This window comes from Megascapheus bottae, chromosome 32 (assembly GCF_031878675.1).
Source record: "Megascapheus bottae isolate mThoBot1 chromosome 32, mThoBot2.hap1, whole genome shotgun sequence".
NCBI classification, from domain to species: domain Eukaryota; kingdom Metazoa; phylum Chordata; class Mammalia; order Rodentia; family Geomyidae; genus Megascapheus; species Megascapheus bottae.
Genome location: NC_143540.1, coordinates 9,303,748 through 9,325,749, shown reverse-complemented (window position 1 = coordinate 9,325,749; position 22,002 = coordinate 9,303,748). Strand labels below are relative to the sequence as shown.

The following is a 22,002-nucleotide window of genomic DNA, read 5'->3' as shown; positions in this document are numbered from 1 at the left end:
ATTTTCAGCCTCTTTCAAGTGGATGGTAAATAGAATTTCGAGGACTTTTCTACCCAAGCTATCTTGGTCCAGGATTCTCCTATCTCAGCCTCCGGAGTAGCTACAATACCAGATGTGAGCTGTGGGTGGATCTCACATAGATTCTTCCTCTCGTCTTGACCCTGTGTCCATAGAGCTAGAAGCAGACAGGACCCTGGCAAGGCTTTAGTCAGTCAGAAAGGCCAAGAGGGGAAAACAAAACAGACTTCCACCATGGCCATTGGAGGGAGCCAAAGCACAAGAAAAGATAGGAACAGAGCCTGGCACCCTTGGCTCCCGCCTGTCATCCTGGCTACTCAGGAGGCTGAGATCTGAGAATCACAGCTCAGAGCCAGCCCAGGCAAGCAGTAAAGTCCCTGTGAGATTCTTGTCTCCAAAGAACCACTCAAAAACCAGAAGTGGTGCTGTGACTCAAAGTGATAAAATGCCAGCCTTGAGCACAAGAATTCAAGGAGACTGCCCAGGCCCCGAGTTCAAGTCCCATGATCGACAGGCCAAAAAAAAAAAAAGATAAGAACAGATGTACTCAGATACCAAGCCTGAGCTAGGCACTAATGACTTTTGTAATATGTCACCTTTTTTTTTTTCTTCCAAGCAACATCAAAAGCACTACTGTCTCCATCTGACCAATGAAGAAGCGATATTCTAAAGTAAAATAAGGGCTCATTTCTGTCGTCTCAGCTACTCAGGAGATCTGAGGATCACAGTTCAAAGCCAGCCCGGGCACCAAAGTCTGTGAGACTTATCTCCAATGAATCACCAGAAAACCAGAAGTGGCTCTGTGGCTCAGAGTGGTGAAGCCCTAGCCTTGAGCTGAAGAGCTCAGGCCCTGCTTCACACCCCACAATCAACAAACAAACAAATAAATAAATACATGAGTGACTAGGCCAGTGGGTCATACCTGTAACCCTAAGGACTCAGGAGGCTAAAATCTGAGGATCCTACTTCAAACCCAGCATCCAATTATCCAAATTTAAAACACAAAAACAAAAACAAAAAAAAGCCAGAAATAGAAATATGGCTCAAGTGGATAGATACGCAGTGCTGAGTGAAAAAGCCAAGTGAGCATGGAAGGCCAAGAAGTCAAGCCTCAGTCCCACCATTAAAAAAAAAAAAAAGCAGGGGGCACAGGGAGAGGACTAGAAATTTGGCCTGGTGGTAGAATAGTTGCCTAGCGTTCACAAAGACCGAGGTTCGATTCCTCAGTAGCACATACATAGAAAAAAGCCGGAAGTGGTGCTGTGGCTCAAGTGGTAGAACTCCAGCCTTGAGAAAGTCCAAGGAGACAACTCAGGCCCTGAGTTCAGTCCCCAGGACTGGCCAAAATAAAAAAAAAAATTGACTGGTTAGTAGGTCAACTTAAGGTGCCAATGCTAAGTAGCAAAAGTCAGGGTAAAGCATACAGCTGGCAAGCGGCCTGCAAGCTGTGCCAGCAATGTCTCTCTGGCTTACTCTCTGCTATTTGGCTCCTCTTCCTCTTACCTGACCAGGTATCGTCATTCATTAAATTGGAGAAATAGTCTCCTCCTGGGTGCTTGCCATGGACTTATTTGCAAGGGAATTTACAGATGGGGAATAAAGTCCAGATGCAAAGTCCGTTGGGAAATCAGGCTGTGTCAATCAAAGCCTCCCGAGTCCTGTGTCTCCCAGTGTGTGCAGAATCAGAGCTGAGCTTCAGCCTGCCAGGAGAAAAAGCCACAATGTTTCTCTGGAGTCTGGTACTAACTCTGATTGCATGGGTGGTTGTCTATCTGTCTTTCCCAGGATTATTCCGGCAACAGAGACCCCATGAACCCCCTCTGGACAAGGGTTTTGTGCCCTGGCTGGGCCATGCCATGGATTTTCGGAAAAATATGTTTGAATTCTTGAAACGCATGCAAGCCAAGCATGGAGATGTGTTTACTTTGCTATTAGGGGGTGAATATTTCACTTTTGTCCTGGACCCCTTGTCTTTTAGTCCGATCATCAAAGAGTCGCAGAAAAAGCTGGACTTTGTCGAATATGCCCAGAAGCTGGTACAGAAAGTGTTCGGGTACCAGCCGATGAAGGAAGACAATCACATGATCCATTGGGCCAGCAAAAAGCACCTGATGGGAAATGGTTTAGAAGACATGAATAGAACCATGTTACAGAGTCTTTCTCTGGTGATGCTGGGACCCAAAGGTCGGTGTGCAGATGCCCAAGGCTGGCAAGAAGATGGACTCTTCCATTTCTGCTATAACATTGTCTTCAAAGCCGGCTACCTGAGTTTATTCGGTTCCACCAAGGACAAAGTGCAGGCCCTACACCACGCAGAAGAGGTATTCGTGCAATTCCGTCGCTTTGATGTGCTTTTTCCCAGGTTAGTTTATTCCCTTCTGAGTCCCCGGGAATGGCTGGAAATCACTCAGCTCCAACAGTTTTTTCACCAGACGCTGTCGGTGGATGAGAACTTAAAGAAAGAAGGCATTAGTAGCTGGTTAGGTACCATGTTGCAGCATCTTCGAGAACAAGGGAGCCCAGGAAGGATGCAAGACAGATTTAATTTCATGATGCTTTGGGCTTCTCAGGGGAACACAGGCCCCACGGCCTTCTGGGCCCTCTTGTTCTTGTTAAAGCATCCCGAGGCCATGCAAGCTGTCAGAAAGGAAGCCCTGGAGATATTGGGGGAGACCCGATTGGAAAAACACCAATGCTTCCCTTTCAACATCAGTGCTCTGAAGCAAACCCTGGTGTTGGATAGCGTGATGAATGAAACGCTGAGGCTCGGAGCTACACCCATGCTGGTACGAGCAGTAAAGAGCAATTATGTCCTTAAGATGGCAAATGGGCAGCAGTATGTCGTCCGTCCGGGGGACAAAATTGCTCTCTTCCCTTACCTCTCTGTACACATGGACTCTCACATCCACTCCGACCCCATGCATTTTAAGTATGATCGATTTCTCAACCCCGATGGGAGCCGAAAAGTTGATTTTTATAAGAAAGGGAAAAGGATTCATCACTATGCCATGCCTTGGGGTTCTGGGGTCTCTATCTGTCCTGGAAGATTCTTCGCCCTCGGTGAGATGAAACTCTTCATTTTGCTTATGGTGACCTACTTTGACCTTGAGCTGGTAGATCCAGAGCTAGCCATCCCCTCTCTGGACCCAAATCGTTGGGGTTTCGGGACATCTCAACCCACTTACGATGTACCTTTTCGTTACCGCCTGAAGCCTTTGCAGTAGTGATTTCAGCCAAGCCTCGCTGCCAGCCTGGACTACAAAGGAGGTTTCCTTTTTGTCTGTCACATTATTATGGTTTTGTTGTTAATTCTGGGCTGGGCTTTCTTTTCCTTAAGGCTATCTCTCTACCACTTTGAGCCACAGCACCACATCTGGCTTTTTTCTTTTCCCCCTGCGGTTCATTGGAGATAAAGAGTCTCACACACGGACTTTCCCACCTAGGCTGGATTCGAACTGTGATCCTCAGATATCAGCCTCCTGAGGAGCTAAGATGATGGGATGAGCCATCAACACCCAGCACAAAGCAATTGCTCTTCCTATTGCTGGACAGTTACTCCAGGAAGTCTTTTGGGGTCTCTTCCTTCCCATTCCAGAACCCACACCCACCCTGTGTCCCCTTAAACTTGTTTGTTTGTTTTATCACTGTCACCATGCATCTGCAACCTATCATGGCTCTTAATGTCTTGATGTCTTTATTTTTTTTTAAGCCAGTCCTGGGGCTTGAACTCAGGGCCTGAGCACTGTCCTTGGGCTTTCTCAAGGCTAGAGCTCTACCACTTGAGCCACAGCACCACTTCTGGCTTTTTCTGTGTATTTGGTACTAAGGACTCGAACCCGGGTCTTTGTGCCTGCTAGGCGAGTGCTATATCACATTCACAATCCCTCTCTTGATGTCTTCTGTCCCCTGGCCCAAAACATAATCCACCAAATTAAATTGGTAGATTCCCTAATGCCAGTCTCTGCTCGTTTATTTTATGTCTTTTTTTTTTTTTCCTTTGTCAGTTATAGGGCTGGAACTCAGGGCCTTAGCACCAGCGCACGTGCACACACACACACACACACACACACACACACACGCTGGTGACAAGCCAGGGTTGGTGTCTCTTATCTGCATACCATCTGCTCTCACATATGTGCATTTCAGGTACAAAGTCAGAGGCTGCTGGCGCCTGTGGAAAGAGTCCAGAGTTAACATTTCATCAAACTGGCAGGTAAACAGAACAAAAGTCCCTCGTGGGCAAGGTTTCCGAAGCTTCACAAGCGTTATCTTCCATGTCTTCCAGCTCATCCCGTCCATGGTGTCATCCCCAGGAGCTAGGGAAGGAGCTCAGAGGGAGGGAGAGAAGGGAGACTAGATGGGAGATGAACGAGAGAGGAGGGAGGAAAGGAAAAGGGATGAAGAAGGAAAAAAGGAAGAAGAGAGGAAGGCTGGAAGGAAGAGGCGAGGGGAGGGAGGGACAGAAGGAGGAAGAATGGAGGGCAGAGAAAGAAATGAAGGGGGGGAGGAAGGGAATTGAATATAATGACCCAGAGTAATATCATGGTTCTAGAAGACGGGCACATGAATGGAAGCAGCGTTACCACAAAAGGGGCGGTGGGTGACGTTGCTTCAGCTCCCCGTGTCTCACACAGGGACTTGAGATCCACAATACAAACAAGTTCTCAAGGTCTCACAATTATTTATTTATTTTTTTGCCAGTCCTGGGTCTTGAGCTCAGGGCCTGAGCACTGTCCTTGGACTTTCTCAAGGCTAGAGCTCTACCACTTGAGCCTCAGCACCACTTCCGGCTTTTTTCTATGTATGTGGTACCAAGGAATTGAACCCGGGTCTTTGTGCATGCTAGGCAAGCACTCTGTAGGCACGAAGACCCAGGTTCAATTCCTCAGAACCACATACATAGAAAAAACCAGAAATGGTGCTGTGGCTCAAGTGGTAGAGCTCTAGCCTTGAGAAAGTCCAAGGACAGTGCTCAGGCCCTGGGTTCAAGCCCCAGGACTGATTAAAAATGTTTTTTTCTTCTTAAAAATGAGTCTGACAAGGTAGAAGTTGGATCAAAGGTTTATTTCAATGGAACAGGATAAAGCAGGGAGAAGGGAGGGGTAAAATTAGAAAACCATTTCCTCCTCCCCATGTAAGAAATGAAAGTCAAGAATCGCAATGGTAGAGTGCCTGCCTAGCACGCATGAAGCCCTGGGTTTAATTCCTTACTACCCACATACATAGAAAAAGCCAGAAGTGGTGCTGTGGCTCAAGTGGTAGTCTTGTGCAAAAAAAAAAAGAAGCTCAGGGACAGTGTCCAGGCCTTGAGATCAGGCCCCAAGACTGGCAAAAACCAGAAACCACCCAGAAGTAGTGTATAATGGACGCAAACTATCCCAACAGCTTAAGAGAGGCCACTGAAACCTAAAAGTAGCCAAATGACGTCGAGAATGAGAAAACTTCCAGTAATGGCAAAGAAAGCCCAGAACCAATTCCTAAGGTTGTCAGCATAATCATTCAGCCCTAAGGAACAGCATGGGGGGTTCAAGACCAGCCCAGAACTCAGCTACACACCGTTCTCCTCTTCTCCAGCCCCCAGTGTGTCAGAGCCATTGAGTTTCACTGCTCCCCAAGTCTCTCCTCTCCAAGGTCATCCAAGGTGATCACTTCTTCCTGGGCTGTGTGCCTGCTACTACCAGACCAGGTGGATGGTGGGGTGCGGGCTGAGTCCTGAGAAACTGGGGATCCTTTGAGCATTGTAGTCAGGAAAGTCTTCAGGTACTGGCGGAAACAGTAACTGGAGAAGGCGTAGAGAAGTGGGGTGACACAGCAATGGAAGAATGCAAAACTCTCAGTCACTTGTAAGGCATAATCCAGACGTATACTACTGACACAGGTCCCGAACACGTGGAGATCCACCAGAGAGTACAGAAATAAAGTCAGATTGTATGGGAACCACATCACAAAAAAAGCTACCACCAGGCCTACAATCATCCTGACAGCCCGACCTTGGCCTGGGGGCTTCAAGCGGACTAGAACACAACCGATCCTCACATAGACAAAACTCATGATGAAAAATGGAAGGAGAAAACCCAGAAGGTTCTGCTGGAATCGCAGGAAAAGCTTCCAGGTGGTTCCATGACCCCCAAAATCTGCATAACAGTTCCACACATGTGGGGGTTCTTCTGATACCTGCATAAAGACCATGTCAGGGATAGAAATAGCCAGAGCCACAACCCATACCACGGCTGTTAGCAGAAGACTCGCACTTGGGGTTCTCAGCCTGTGGCGGGGCTGAGAGCGAACAATCTCTAAATATTTGTGCAGGCTCAAACAACTAATGAGAAAGATGCCACTGTAAAAATTAACGGTGTACAAAACACTCACCAATTTGCACAACACATTTCCAAACACCCAATGCCAGGCCACAGAAATCGCCCAAAATGGCAACGTCACCACAAAACATAGATTCGAGATGGCTAGATTGATCAGGTAGATTTCCGTGGCTCGCTTCCGTGGCACGTGGCGAAGCAAAATCACCAGAAGCAGAAGATTTCCACTCAAGCCCAGCACAAAGATCAGGCCATAGATGAGCGGGAGAAAGATTCTACCAAACGACTGGACATCTTCTTTCCTGCAAAGCAGAAATTCGATGCCTTCCAGATAGTCTTCGTAGGTGGACTGATTTGTAGGGGTGGCATCACTGGGGATGATTAGAAGTGGTGAGGTGGTAGAGGCCATATTAGACAATGATCCCCCCGTGGTGAGATTCTGCAGGGACATGGGAGGGGAGAAAGGAAGCAAAATGTCGTGAGATGGAGCTGGGAATGTGGCCTGGTGGTAGAATGCTCACCTAGCATTCAGGAAGCCCCGGGTTCGAGTCTTCAGTACCACAGACAGAAAAAGCCAGAAGTGGTGCTGTGGCTCAAGTGGTAGAGCTCTAGCCTTGAACATAGAGAGGCTCAGGGATAACACCCAGGCCCTGAGTTCAAGCCCCAGGACTGACTGGAAAAAAAAAAAAAAGAAGAGAAAAAAATAGTGAGAATTGGTATGGTCTCATCTCTCTATTACTTCTGGGTATGTGTGTGTGTGTGTGTCTGTGCATGGGGGGAAAGAGAGAGAGAGAGGGAGAGAGTTGGAAGCTTGAACTCAGAGCCTGGGTGGTATCTTTGACCTTCCTTTTCATTCTTCTCAGTCCTGGGGCTTGAACTCAGAGCCTGGGCTCAGTCCCTGAGCTTCTTTTGCTCAAGGCTAGCACTCTGTCACTTGAGCCTTAGCACCACTTCCAGCTTTTTTCTATGTATGTGGTACCGAGGAATCAAACCCGGGTCTTCATGCATGCATAGGCAAGCACTCTACCACTAGGCCAAACTCCGGCCCTGTTTTCTGTGTTCTTTACATTCAAGTAGCTTGTGCTTGTCAAAGGAAAGAGGCACATTTAGTGGATCTCTGTAAGGACCAATTTGGGGGGGGGGGAGGCTAGAGGAGTTACCTGGCATGCTGGTAATTATTTAAATTTGGCTTGCTTATGCTGCAATAAATTTTGAGGTCTTTCTATTGATCTCTGCTCTATGGAGCTCTTCCCAGAAAAATAAAACAAACTAAACTTTCTGGATGTCCTTGAACCTTCACTATTTGTTATATGAACCCAGGTGTCTTCGGAGTTCTTGCCTGGATTTCTCTTTTTCTCATTAACAATATCAAAATGGAGTTAAGTTTGGTCCAGAATGAGGCTCAAGCTATTTTGTCTCGTAGCTCAACAGCAAATTAATGTAAAGGCTAGTGGCAGGTGTCTTAAGGCCTATGCCAAATAATGTTATATTTTATCAGCGGGTTCAAAATCCACTGGGCACGATGGCGCATGTCTATAATCCTAGCTACTCAGGAGGCTGAGATCTGAGGATCGATGTTCAAAGCCAGCCTGGACAGGTTGAGACTCTTGATTCCCATTAACCAGAAAAAATAAAAAGGCACAAATGTAAGTGTGAAAGTAAACGCTAATGGAAAGCCAGGGGCCCTGAGTTCAAGACCCAATACCAAATTAAATTTCTTTGGGTTGGTTTTTAATTGACTTTCTTCTCTATTCCTCCCCCACCCCTCTCTCTCATCAATCGTGGGCTTAAACTCTGGGTCTGGACCTCTTCAGCTCAAGGCTAACCCTCTACCCCTTGAGCCACAGTACCACTTTCAGCTTTTTCTGTGTGTGTGGTACCGAGGAATCAAACCCCCGGGTCTTCATACATGCTAGGCAAGCACTCTACCACTAGGCCAAACTCCCAGCCCCCATCTGTATCTCCAATAAACTACTCAGAAAAAAAAAAAAAAAAAGCCAGAAGTGGAGCTCAAGTGAGAGAGCACACAAAAGCTCAGGTATAGTGGTAGAAAATAATCACAACAGGGGCTGGGAGTTTGGCCTAGTGTTTAAAGTGCTTGCCTAGCATGCATGAAGACCCGGGTTCGATTCCTCAGTACCACATACATAGAAAAAAGCCGGAAGTGGTGCTGAGGCTCAAGTGGTAGAGCTCTAGCCTTGAGAAAGTCCAAGGACAGTGCTCAGGCCCTGAATTCAAGTTCAAGGACTGGCACGCGCACGTGCACACACACACACATACACACACTCATCTTGGTCTTATGCCTTCCTTAGCCTATTTGCCTCCTCTTTTCCTATGGTCCTGGGGTCTCCTGGCTCTTGAACCCCCAGCTCCCCTCCTCCCCCTCTCCTTCCCTCCCCCCCAGCACTGGGGTTGGCTGGTACAGCAGCTGGAAGGGTGAAAAGTGCAAGAGTCCCACTAGCAGTGAGGATGGTGTAAGAGACAGGGTTCGGGCGAGAAGGGACCACAGCCAGTCACACGTGCTCCTCTGAGCTGCCAGTCCCTGGCCTTGAACTTCACTTAGTATCTCCGTGTCCCTGACTCTGGCTTTAGCAAACAATGAGACTGACAAATGCAGGGGAAACAAAACAAAACAATAAAAATCAAAGGGAGGTCAGGGTTAGTGAGACCGATCTTGAAGGTCCATCTTCTACAAACTCTCCTGAATCCAGAACCCGCAAGGCCTCCATGCAAATCCCAAAACCCCTCTGTCTCTGTGGTGTCCGTGACTCACACCCGGCACCCTACCTACTCCAGAGGCTGAGATCTAGAGGATCTTGGTTCAAAGCCAGCCTGGGCAGGAAATTCTGTGAGACTCTAAGCTCCAATAAACTATTCCAAAAAAAAAAAGCCACAAGTGGGGCTGTGGCTTAAGTGGTGAGCCTTAGCGTTGAGCACAGAGACTGACTCAGGGACAGAGCCCAGGCCCTGAGTTCAAGCCCCAGGAGTAGCAAAAAAAAAATCATAATAAATTAAAAATCCACCCATCCACCAGCACAAAATAAATCAATAAAATGGACCACTAAATCTCTTCCTTCTTACAACCCTGCCACACACCCCCTTTCTCCTCTGCCCCCAGTTGTTTTCAAGGTACTCACAGTCGATCAGGATCACCTCCGGATTGCTCCAGGCCTGGCTTTAGGGGAGCAGGAGGGGGGATTGCCTGGCTCCCCTCTGTGTCCTAATGATTTTCCAGGGTGGCTGCCTTTGTCCCCAGAACTGGCATGTAAGCAATCACAGCAAAGGGTGCGTCTCCCTTCCTCCCTTCCTCCCTCCCTCCGTCTCCTCATTTTTTCCTTTCCTGCTTTTCCACTCAGCCACATGGAGAACTATACAGAGCCAGAATTCCCCTCCTGTAAGTTATGGCCCCACCCCACGCCAGCTCTGTCCCTACAAGCTTAGTGATAGAGGAATCTGATGGCTCACAACCTTCTCCCGTCACAGACAGAGGCCCTGTGGTAACGCCTGGAAGCAACACTGGAGAGAAAGTGGGAGGGTTAAGGCGTCCATTTTGCCTGGGCTGAGCTTAGGACAAGTCTTCTCTGCTGTCCCTCCCCCCCCCCATGTCTTCATTTTTCATCTTGGCCAGCTGTGGCTAGGGGAAAAAATAAATAAAATGTTAATGAACCAGGTAGCTGATGGCTCACACCTGTCATCTGAGCTGCTCAAGAGGCTGAGATCTGAGGATCATGGTTCGAAGCCAGCCTGGACTGGAAAGTCAGTGAGACTCTTAGCTCCCATGAACCAGCTTTAAAAAGAAGTGTTTTACAAAGGTCCTGGTGATTTGTAAGCTGTTGTAGCTGCAGGAAGCTGTTTTTACATTATTATTATTATTATTATTATTATTTCTGGCCCTGTGTCCTGGGGCTTGAACTCAGAACCCAAACTGCTTTTGTTCAGGGCTAGTAATCTCAAGCCACAGAGCCATTCTAGCTTTCTCTGTGATTCTTTGGAGATAAGAGTCTCATGGGCTTTCCTGCCCACTTAACTGAAAATTTGGGACTTTGGGTTTACTGTGTAGATGCTCTGGGCCAGGCCTTCAGTCTTTCCCTCTTTTGTTTTTCAGGTAGGGTCTTGTGTGGGCCTTGGAATGTGAGTCTCCCAATCTTGCCTCTCAAATACAATATAGGAAGGGGCCAGCCTCTCAATGGCTGATCAAACAGTCCGGGTTAATTACCCAGACTTTCTGAGTCACTGGTTTCTCATCTCACTCCAGGTTGTTGGTGTGTGTGTTTTAAAAATAAGAATTAACGAATTCCTTGGCATAGTTATTTGGGTCTTTTCCAGGCCCTGGTATAAATAAACTTAATGATTAAATGAGTTTACTCAAGGCACTGAGGATGAGATCCTTGAACTGTTGTAGAAAGAGGACAATGATAAACCACAGTGCTTGGGGCCCCAGCATTGGGGTGGGGGGGGTAGAGAAGGTGGGGGGAGATTCAGATCCTTAGAATCTACCAATTAGCCCTGTTACTCAGGAGGCTGAGCTATGAAGATGATTCATCTCCAGCTGGGAGAGAGAAGTCGGTGAGACTCTCATCTCACCTCTCACTAAACACCCAGAAAATTAAAAGTAGTGGGGGGGGGGTGCAACTCAGATGGTTAAGGAGCCTCAGCCTTGAGTAAAAAGAAAAAGAAAGAAAGAAAGAAAGAAAGAAAGAAAGAAAGAAAGAAAGAAAGAAAGAAAGAGAAGGGATCCGGATGCCAGTGACTCACGCCTGTCATCCTAGCTACTCAAGAGATGAGATCTGAGTGAGGATCGTGGTTCAAAGCCAGCCAGGGCACTAAAGTCCATAAGCCTTGTATCTCTCATGAACTACCAGAAAAATCTGAATTCAAGCCTTACAACATTAAAAAAAAAAAAAAGTGAAAGGATGGCGTTTAGGCTCTGAGTTCAAGTCCCAGTGCCAGAATACACACACACACACACACACACACACACACACACACACACACACACACACACAGAGAGAAACCACAAAATAGCTAGAAGTTCTAGGAAAAGATCAACGAATCATCTCTCTCCCCACACTATTACCTTTCTCTCCCTGCCTTTGTGGTCCCACCCCTAGATCTCCTGGGGTACCATCCCCCCCCCACCTACCTCCACAGTCACTGTGTGAAGAATTCATTCAAGCCTAGCTGGGAAAAATAGCATCCTGGCCAGTTCTTCCTCGAGGCTGTGTGACTCTGTCTGCAAGCTCTTCCTGCTTTAAGTCTGGGATGTTCCCTCCTGCCTGGGTTTCCTCCTTCCCACCCGTGGGGCCATTCTGGGGCCATTCGCTGCTGCTTCTGTTGGCCAGTGAGTGAAATTCAAATGACATCCCTCCACCATCACCACACACACACACATACACACACCACACCCAAATGAGAGAGAAGCACCCCTCCTTCCAGAAGGGAAAGACTAATGAGTGACTTTTAGAAATCAAGCTCTTTGGCACGAATGTGCCAACAACTGAGCCAAGACAACCAGTACCCAGTGTCCAGACCCCAGGGCCTTAGACTCACTCCTGTCACCCACCTGAATGGCTTTCCTTAGCTGGATACCTTCCCCAACAGGAACGAATCTACCTCCAATCTTTACCCAGAGCCTTTCTCCTCAGCCAGGACTCTTACCCAGGAACCTCGAAGCTGTGCTGCCTGCATGCAAACAGCCGAATTATCATCCATGTCTGATTGCCTAAGCTTTCACTAACCAATTTTTCCCTCCTTCTCGCCTCATCAACCCCATCCTGGATGCCAGTTTGGGTGGTCAGTGTTTTAATCTAGTTGGGAGCTCTCAGAAAGAGGCTGGGAGTGTGGCCTAGTGGTAGAGTGCTTGCCTAGCATGCACGAAGACCCGGGTTCAATTCCTCAGTACCACATACACAGGAAAAAAAAAAAAAACAGGGAACTGAGTGTCCCCAGAGAGACCTGACTTTCTGGGTTATGAACTGGAGATAAGAGTCTCATAGACTTTGCTGCCTCCCAAACTGGCTTTAAATCAGGATCCTCAGATCTCAGACTCCTGAGCAGCTGACAATTATAAGCACTGGGGTCATTAACACAGCCTGAGTTCTATCCCTGAGTCTCTTTATGCTCAAGGCTAGTCACTCTGCCACTTGCTGAATGGCAGCTAGAATTTCAGGGGTGAGCCACCAGCCTCAGGCTTCTTTCCCTCCTTTAAAACTTGGAATTTGCCTTTAGAAAGAATTAGCTATGCACTGCTGGCTCACATCTGTTATCCTAGCCCCTCAGGAGGCTGAGACCTGAGGATCACGGTTCAAAGCCAGCCCTGGGCAGGAAAGTCCATGAGACTCTGATCTCCAGTAAACCACCTAAAAAGCAGAAGTGGCACTGTGGTGCCAAGTGATAAAGTGCTAGCCTTGAGCTGAAGAGCTCAGGGGTAGCGCCCAGGCCCTGAGTTCAAGCTTCATAACTGGCCAAAAACAAGAATTAGGCCTCACTGTTCATTTCCATCTGGACTAATGGATAATTTACTTATTTGATTTTATTTATTGTGAGGACTGAACTCAGTGCCTTTGCACTACACCCTTTCCCTGACTGAAATCCCCAACTCTCTGAAAGGGAATTTAGTATCATATGATTGTCTCATTTCTCTTGCTGGCTTAATGGTCTCCTCTGCTCCTAAAACTATCTCAACCCTTCTGTTTCCTGGGAGGGTGCTTTTTTTTTTCAGGATGGTAGTCAAAGAAATAGTTATCTGTCCCGGTGTCTTCAAATGGCTGCTGTGTGGTGTGCAGGCCAGGTGGCTTGGGGAGGGGGAGGATAAGAGTCCTCACAGATTTTTGCTGCCCTGGCTGGCTTTGAACTGCCATCCTCAGCTCACAGCCTCCTCAGAAGCTGGAATGACAGGCGTCAGCCATTGGCTCACACTCTAAAATCTAGGCTGTTCTTAGTCTTTTTGCTACCACGATACTGGGGCCATCCAGGCAGCAGATAACGTTGCCTAAATTCTTTCAAAATGGGAAAGGAAATCAGTTTTGGCCAGGGGATGGTTACCAGCTGTTTTTTCCACCAACTACAAGCCGAGCCAAAACCAGAGAAAGAGCCAGGGAAATAAATACCAAATACCAGCTCCAGAAATGGGGCTCAGGCAAATGCTGAAAGTAGAAGCCCATGTGTATGTAAGTGTAGGGGGGGTGGGAGGGAGATAGTCCTGGGGCCTGAATTCAAGAGCTTTGCTCTCTTGCTTGCCTTTTCTTCCAGTTAAGTGTGGTCTTCTACTGCTTGAGCCATCCATCCGTCTACTTCCAGCTTTTTGCTGGTTCATGAAAAGTTAAGAAGCTCTAATGATTTCCACCCCCCCTGCCTTCAGGGGCTGGCTTTGAACTGCGATCCTCAGATCTCAGTTTCCCTGAGTAGGTAGGATTACAGGCGTGAGCTACTGAGCCCAGTCAACTTAAACTTTCTAAAGCACACATTAGGCCCTGAAGTTTGAAAACTCAGATATATATATATATATATATATATATATATATATATATATATATATATATTCACTTTGACTAGATGTCCAGAATTTCTGGCTAATGTCTTCTGAGCATGCTCCATTGGTGGGGTGCAGAGGCAGGGTGGAGACAGGAAGGAACTCCCTCTCCTTCCATTTCCTCCTTTTGTGCCTCCTCCCCGCTCTGACCACACCAGATTTGAGCTGTCACCTGTCTCAGGATCTTTTGCTTGGGGCTTGGGGGGGAGGGGCGGTGAAGGTACTCGGGAGGCTGAGGTCTGAGGACGGAAGTTAGAAGCTAGTCTGTGAAGAAAAGTCTATGTGACTCTTATCTCTGAGGAACCACCAAAAAGGAAGCACTGGGAAAGAGTGAGGGAGCAGAAGACACGGTATGACAGACTCATGTGTATCTATATATCACCTCTATGGTAATAATAAATTAATGATAACAATTTGGGGGTCAGTTCTGGAGCTTGAGCCTCTCTGTGCTCAATGCTAGCGCTCTACCACTTGAGCCACAGCCCCACACCAGGCATTTCTGAGTAGTTTATTGGAGATAAGAACCTCATGGACTTGCCTGTCAGGGCTGGCTTTGAACTACGGGCCTCAGATCTCAGCCTCTTGAGTAGCTAGGATGACAGGCGTGAGCCACCAGCGCCTGGCTAATAATTATAATAATAAATAAGCGAGAAGTGGAGCTATGGTTCAAGTTGGTAAAGTGAAAAAGGCGAAAGGGCAGTGCCTAGGCCCTGAGTTCAAACCCAGGGACTGGCATACCCACCCACCCACATACAAAATGGCAATGCCACAGGACTCACTCTTGGACTTATGCTCAAATCTGTCTCCTGGGTCTGTTTCAGGGTGATGACCCCACCAGCCCCCACTGTGACAGCTATGTACCTAATGCTCCTCAAAAATTGTCCCTAAGGTGAATCTAGAGTGAATCATATTGAGTGAGACAAGTCAAGACCAAAGGAACAAAAGGCGCATGGTATCCTTAATATGTGGCGATTAGATCCAAACAGTACAAGAGTGAGGATGCATATTTGCGTACCCAATGCTATGGACACGGTATTGGAAATATAAATACAACTACATAGACATAAAAGTTTATGACTCTATAGACATAATGTTTTATTACATAGATTAATATGTATCTATGACATACAAACCCTCAGCCAAATTTTAATTATGTTCTAAAATCTAAATGCCAATGATTGTATATAGAGATTCCTTTCTTGATTCCTTGTTTGTTAAACACGTCATTTGAAACATGATGTAAAAATCAATGTGAATTAATTCTTTAATTAAAAAAAAAAGATATAAAAAAAAAATTTGTCCCTAAGGTCATCAACCCCTGGGATATAACTCAGCAGTGAGGAATGCTGAACCAAATCCCCAGGTGAGAAGACCAGACCCATCTAAGCCCCGCCCATGCACTCCAAGCCACACCCATACATTCTAAGTCACTCCCACACACGCCAAGCCACGCCCACATGTTCTGAGCCACGCCCACATGCTCAAGCCACGCCCATGCACCCTAAGTCACGCCATACACTCCAAGCTAAGTCCATGCACTCTAAACCACGCCCCTTCCCTCATGCCCTAGGGAAGGGACCTGGCTCTTGGCACCAACTGGGCTAGACCAGATCCCTTCATATTTGGGGGGGGCTGGTGGCCCCAGAGCGAGGAAAACATGTGAGGTAAGAATTAAAACAAAAACCCAAACCCTGGAACTGGAAAGATGAGGCAATGTTTGGAAGCAGAAACCCTGGGTGTGGGCTTGCAGCCTGACTGACACTGGGGGCTGGGGAGGATTTGGGGGAGACCCCAGGGGGGTAGTTTGAACTCATGTACACTTTTTCCTCTTAGATAATGCAGTCCCCACCCCATTCCCTCCCCCATCCCTGCCTCCCACACTTAAGACTGGAAGCCATCTGGGCCTAGGGCCCAGGGCCACTGTTTAAAATCCATCTTATTACCCAGACACCCAGCACTGCCCCCCTCCCCCCCACCCCTGGGGCCTGTACCACACTGTAGAGAGAACCAGAGAGAACCCGGGTTTTACACAGCAGGCCCAAAGTCCAGGAGTCTTGAGTTAGTTAAGTCCAGCCACTCCCCCCCACACCCGCAGACATTGGCTTCATGTTGAGACTAGGGGTGAGGGGGTGGGAGCAGGAGAGGGAGAGAAAGTTTTGAAGAATTAAAAGAAGTTCAAAGTCACAGGTATATGGCCTGGCTCAATCTTTGTGCCTGGAGGAGGAATTCTGGAAAAGTTATTTATTATTGAACTGGAGCCAGAACAACATGATCTCCTGAGTTTGAAGACTTATTTTTTTTTTGTTTTTTGGTGGGGGGGAAGCCATGTGTGATAAGAAAACTCTCACAAAAAATCATTACACAGCATGTTTCCTATTTACATCTGGTGTGAGGTTTTTTTTTGTTTTGTTTTGTTTTTTGCCAGTCCTGGGCTTGAACTCAGGGCCTGAGCACTGTCCTTGGGTTTTCTCAAGGCTAGAGCTCTACCACTTGAGCCTCAGCACCACTTCCAGCTTTTTCTATGTATGTGGTACTGAGGAATCGAACCCTAGTCTTTGTGCATTGCCTCTGGTTTATTGTCTTTGACATATTGACTCTGACTCATTATGTATTTTCATAATCCCCCTTGTGGCTGCCACTTGGAGTATTATCCAGAATTAAAAGGGTGTGGCATTTTTTAGGCCTTTTCCCTCAGATACTCTCTGTGTCATCTCTGTGTTCCACACGGGGCCTTATCTGAGCCGGGAGCCATCTGAGAATTTTGTGGCTCAAGACAGCCATTTGCAGTGAGTTTCACCCTTTAGCAAGCTTGGCCACAGGGCCTGAGGCCTGTACTGCTAGATGAATGCTTTTTAACCCTTCTATTTTGTTTGATTTTTTTGATGATCTTAGGGTTTGAATTTGGAGCTTTGCCCTTCTTAGACAGGTTATTCTACCACTTGAGCCACATGCGCAATGCTTTTTGCTTTATTATTATTTATTTTGCCAGTCCTTGGGCTTGAACTCAGGGCCTGGGCACACTCCCTGAGCTTCTTTGGCTCAAGGTTAGCACTGTACCACTTGAACCATTGCACCACTTCCAGCTTTTACTGTGTATGTGGTAACGGGGACTCAAACCCAGGGCTTTGTACATGCTAGGCAAGCACTCTAGCACGAAGCCACATTCCCAGCCCACCATTGCCACTTTTGTAACTCACTCCTATCAGAATTACATTTCTTTTGTATTGTTTCCAAAACACTGACTTCCTGCCTGTAGAGACTCTTTGGGGGATTTAGCAAGCACCTCACCCTCTTTTCTAGTTATCAGTTCAAAAGTGGGTTTCCAGGAAAGCCATGGGAAAAGCGGAGAATAAGAGAAGACAAATAAGAGGCAAGAGACTCAGACACTCTATATCCGGGACCCTTTAGTTCAGCCAGGAATCCTTATCTTAGTATGTAAGAGATCTGGGAGTTATTGTATGTGGAACAAGATTAGATTCTGTAACTAATCTGGGAGGAATGGGACATTTCCTTCCATTGAGATGTGACCCCTGATTCTTGTCACCAAAAAATATCCTGAGAGTGTCATTTCACAATCCTAGCAGACATGTCAAAGTATTTATGATTACCACTTCCCGGACATAATTTTGTTTCTTCCCCCTGCCCTCCCCCCCGAATCATGGCTGGTTGTGGTATTTATGACTTTAATAAAGACATGTATTGGGCCGGGAGTTTGGTCTAGTGAAAAAACATCCAAGGACAGTACTCAGGCCCTGAGTTCAAGCCCCACAACTAACAAAAAATAAATAAATAAAGACATATATTTGCACAGTATTTAAAAAAAAAAAATCCAGTATAGCTGGGTGATGGTGGCTCACGCCTCTCATCCTGGCTACTGAAGGAGGCTGAGATCTGAAAATCACAGTTCAAAGCCAGCTCAGGCAAGAAAATCTATGAGACTCTTATCTCCAATGAACCACCTAAAACCCAGAAGTATAAAACATTATCCTTGAGAAAAAAGGCTCCCAGGGCTGGGAAGGTGGCTTAGTGGTAGAGTACTTGCCTAGCATGCACAAAGCCCTGGGCTCGATTCCTCGGTACCACATAAACTGAAAAAGCCAGAAGTGGCACTGTGGCTCAAGTGGTAAAGTGTTAGCCTTGAGCCAAAGAAGCTCAAAGACAGTGTCTAGGCCCTGAGTTCAAGCCCCAGGACTAGCAAAAAATAAAAAAAATGCTCAGGAATAGAGCCCAGGACCTGAGTACAAATCTCACGACTGACCCCAAAAAAATACAGTCTTCATAACTAAATTTTAATCATTTCGCTGGGAATTGTATACATTTTCATTCCTTGCATTTTAAAACATGATTCTGTGATGGATCCACAGAATATACACACGCACCATCTAGTGGACATCCGCGGAAATGCAGCACCAAGATTTCAACTAGGGAAAGGGCCTTGGCCTTCACTTTAGAACCTTCTGGGTGGTCCTGGGTGAATTTGGGATGATAGGGAGCAGATTCAGAGCTCAGAAACAGGTTAAACTATTCCATCAAGGCTGAGGCTAGCCCTTTTATCCTCCTGCTGAGGGCTGAGCTCGGTCAGGCTGAGGAGAAGGAATCTCTGTGATGAGAGAGGTAAGAAATGAGAAGAAGGAGGCTAGGAGGCCAGGATTGGAAATCAACTTTACAGGAAAGTGCTGGTATTAGTCCAGGCACTGAGCAGGTCAGGGACATGAGGCCCAGTTAATTCGATTTGCCCATGGTAGAACCAAGGTTTGAACTAAGATCTTTCTGGCTGCAAAATCCCGTTCTAAATCACGACTGTATATAAAGTGTCTGATGGTGTGTTGTATCTGTGCACACGTGCATGAGTGTGTGTTAGTATCAAGACTGGTTCAGAACCTCAATCTCTTGCTTAGCTTTTTTTTTTTTTTTTGCTCAAGACTGGAGCTTTACTGCTTGAGCCACGCCTCTACTTCCAGCTTTTTTTTTGTTGTTTTTTGGCAATTAAGAGATGAGTCTATTGCACTCTTTCTGCCCAGCCTGGCTTCAAACCTTGATCCTCAAGGTCTCAGTCTCCTACATAGCTAGGATTATAGGTATGAATCAGTTCCTGGCATCAGCTGGGATGAACATTCCTGAGAAAGTCTTAGTCATCGGGGGTTTAAAAAAGAACTATTTACCTGGATCCTTTGCGTCACACCCAGTGGACTTATCTTGTTGGAGAGTTGACACACCTAGGTGAGCATACCAACAGTGATTTTCCTGGGCCAGGCCTCTACCAAAGTCCAGATATGTCACTCTGTAGTTTGGCATAGGTGAAATGTGGATCTTTGCAGGTACCAGTGGTACCTGCCTCTCTTCCTAGCTACTCAGGAGGCTAGGACCTGAGGGTCACAGTTCAAGACAGTGAAGTCTGTGAGACTTTTATTTATTTTGCTAGTCCTGGGCCTTGAACTCAAGGCCTGGGCATTGTCCCTGAGCTTTTCTGTTCAAGGCTAGCGCTTTACCACTTGAGCCACAGCGCCACCTGTGGTTTTTTTTTCTGTGTATGTGGTACTGAGGAATGGAACCCAGAGCTTCATGCATGCTAGGCAAGCCCTCTACCACGAAGCCACATTCCCAGGCCCTCTGTGAGACTTTTATCTCCAAAGAACCATCCAAAAAGCCAGAAGTGGAGCTGTGGCTGGAGTGGTATAAGCAGTATACAAAAACTTGGAGACAACACCCTGAGTTTAAGCCCCAATATGGCACACACATGGCTCGCACAGTGTATCTTGTATATTCTAATTTCTGTGGCTTCCTGTGTTTTTTCCCTTCCAGTATTCATCTTCATGTCCTTTTCGGAGGGACCGATGGGGTTGTGTCAGGAAACCTGACCAAGATAATAGGAGAAAGATCCCATTCATCATGAGATGATTCTGATCTTACAAGTCCACAATTGCTTGGTTTTTCCTTCCGAAGAAAATTCTATTTTTCAAGCTAGGCCACTGGTAGCTCATACCTGAAATCCTAGCTACTCGGGAGGCTGAGTTGTGAGGATTGCCAATCTGAGTCGGCCTCGACAAACCTGCGAGACTATCTCCAATTAACCCTCAAAACTTGACAGAGGTGCAAATGTAGCTCAAGTGGTAGAGCACCAACTTGAGTGAAAAAGCCAAATGAGAGTTCAAAGCCCTGGGTTCATGCTCTAAGATCGCCACAAAATAAAGAATCCTATTTTCAAAAGTTATTAGGGAGCTGGGGGGCTCATGCCTCTCATCCTAGCTACTCAGGAGGCTGAGATCTGAGGATCTCGGTTCGAAGCCAGTCCTGGGTACAAAAGCCCAGGAGACTTTTATCTTCAATTAACCAACAGGAAGCCAAAAGTGGGGCTGTGGCTCAATGTGGCAGGCCACAGCCTTGAGCTGAAGAGCTCAGGGACAGCGCCCAGGCCCAGAGTTCAAGCCCCACGACCACCACCAACCAAAAAGTTACTAAGGAAAAGAGTTGATATAATCTGGGTTGATAACCTTTATCATTACACTATATTCCTGATAAGAGAGATCTAAGTAATTCCCAGTTAACTCCAGAAACCTGTCTTTATCCTTAATTACATAGAATACATCTAATTGGCCCTCGCGTCTCCATTTTTTTTTTCTATACTGGAGCTTGAACTCAGAGCCTCATGCTTTCATTTGTTTTTTTTTGTTTTTGTTTTGTTTTTTTCATTCAAGGCTGGTATTTTATCCCCGGAACCACACCACCACTTTCAGCTTTTTGCTGTTCCAGTGAAGACAGAATCTCCGATTTCTGGACTGGCCTTGAACTGTGATCTTTCAGAACTCAGCTTCCTGAGTAATAATGGATTATAAACTTGAGCCACTGGTCCAAATTTTATATCCCAAGACCTTCCATTGGTATGAGCAATTTCATACAGGTGGCTCAAGGGGATTAAAGCAAATAATAAAAACAGGCCTCTCAAACGGTTGCTTTTTAGAAGTGACTCTTAGCATTCCATCTGACTTTCCTTCCAAGGAAAAGAAAATGTAAGAGAAGCAATCCTTGCACCAATCTCAGTGGGATTAGTGTACAACTAGAGCTCTTTCTCTGTTAACCTGATCCCTTTTATTTCAGGCTTAGGGCTTTATGGGGAAAGACTGCTAGGTGTGTGATACCTAAAGGCAATTTACCTAATTTACCTTTCCCTCACTTCTAAAGCCCTGACCATGAGGTACTGGGAACAGTGGGGCAATGTGTCACTAATGGATTCTGGTGACCTCCATTCTGAGGATTGTAAAGTCAGTAATGGCTGGAAAGCAAGTGTGGTTTTTTTTGTTGTTGTTTTCTGCCCAAGGCTAGTGCTCTACCACTTGAGCCAAAGCTCCGCTGTCAGTTTTTTGCTGGTTCACAAGAGGTAAGAGTGGGCACTCCGTTTCCTGCCCACGCTGTCTGTGAACCACGATCTTCAGATCTCAACCTCTTGAGTATCTAATATCAGAAGTATGGGCTGCTAGTGGCCTTCTAAAACTACTGCTTAACTATTCCTAAGCAGCAACCCACAGACATTTCTGGAGAAATCCCAGGTTGCAGAGAATACGGCTTAATCCAATGGCTTTGGGTGTTCCCTCCAACCAGCAGTATTGCATCACAGGGCACAGCTCATGTATTTGTATTTTAATAGATTAAAAACAGTAACAACACAACAAAAACTCTTTCAATGTGGTGGCTCAGGCCTCAAATTCCTAACTACTGGGGAGGCTGAGATTTTGAGGAATATCAGAGTTTGAAACCAGCGTGGGCAGGAGACTCTTCAGTCCACAAAAAAAAAAAAAAAAAAAAAAAGCTGGAAGTGGAGCTGTGACTCCAATGGTAGAATACCAATCTGGAATGGAAAAGTTTACAACACTCAGGCCCTAAATTCCAAGCCCCAGGACCGGCGCAAAAAAAATAAAAATAAAGAAATAAGTAAATCTCGGGCTAATATCTGACTGCCATCCACTTGAATTAAGAGAACTTCTTTCTGCAGGCTTTAGTCTCTGAACAAATGCATTAGCCTAGGTGGACATACTCGGGGGCCACCAATTACCATGAAGTATCTGCTTGCATAATCCACTTTTCTCCTAGAGCTATAAAAGTAATTGCTCATTCATCCCTAGCAAAGGACACCATTACCTGGCC

The 22,002-nt window shown here is 46.5% G+C and overlaps 2 protein-coding genes across 2 annotated transcripts; one reads left to right on the top strand and one right to left on the bottom strand.

Moving 5' to 3' along the window:
* The first annotated feature begins 1,663 nt into the window (after positions 1-1,663).
* Cyp8b1 (cytochrome P450 family 8 subfamily B member 1) lies at positions 1,664-3,485 on the top strand. Its single transcript, XM_090323754.1, has one exon. The coding sequence runs from the start codon at positions 1,740-1,742 to the stop codon at positions 3,240-3,242; it is 1,503 nt and encodes a 500-aa protein (XP_090179880.1). The 5' UTR covers positions 1,664-1,739; the 3' UTR covers positions 3,243-3,485.
* A 1,594-nt stretch (positions 3,486-5,079) lies between these two features.
* Positions 5,080-11,560, bottom strand: Ackr2 (atypical chemokine receptor 2). Its single transcript, XM_090323500.1, has 2 exons — positions 11,476-11,560; positions 5,080-6,771 (listed from the first exon to the last, which is right to left on the bottom strand). Exon 2 carries the CDS (start codon positions 6,739-6,741, stop codon positions 5,620-5,622), a length of 1,122 nt encoding a protein of 373 aa, XP_090179626.1. The 5' UTR covers positions 6,742-6,771; positions 11,476-11,560; the 3' UTR covers positions 5,080-5,619.
* Positions 11,561-22,002: the final 10,442 nt, after the last annotated feature.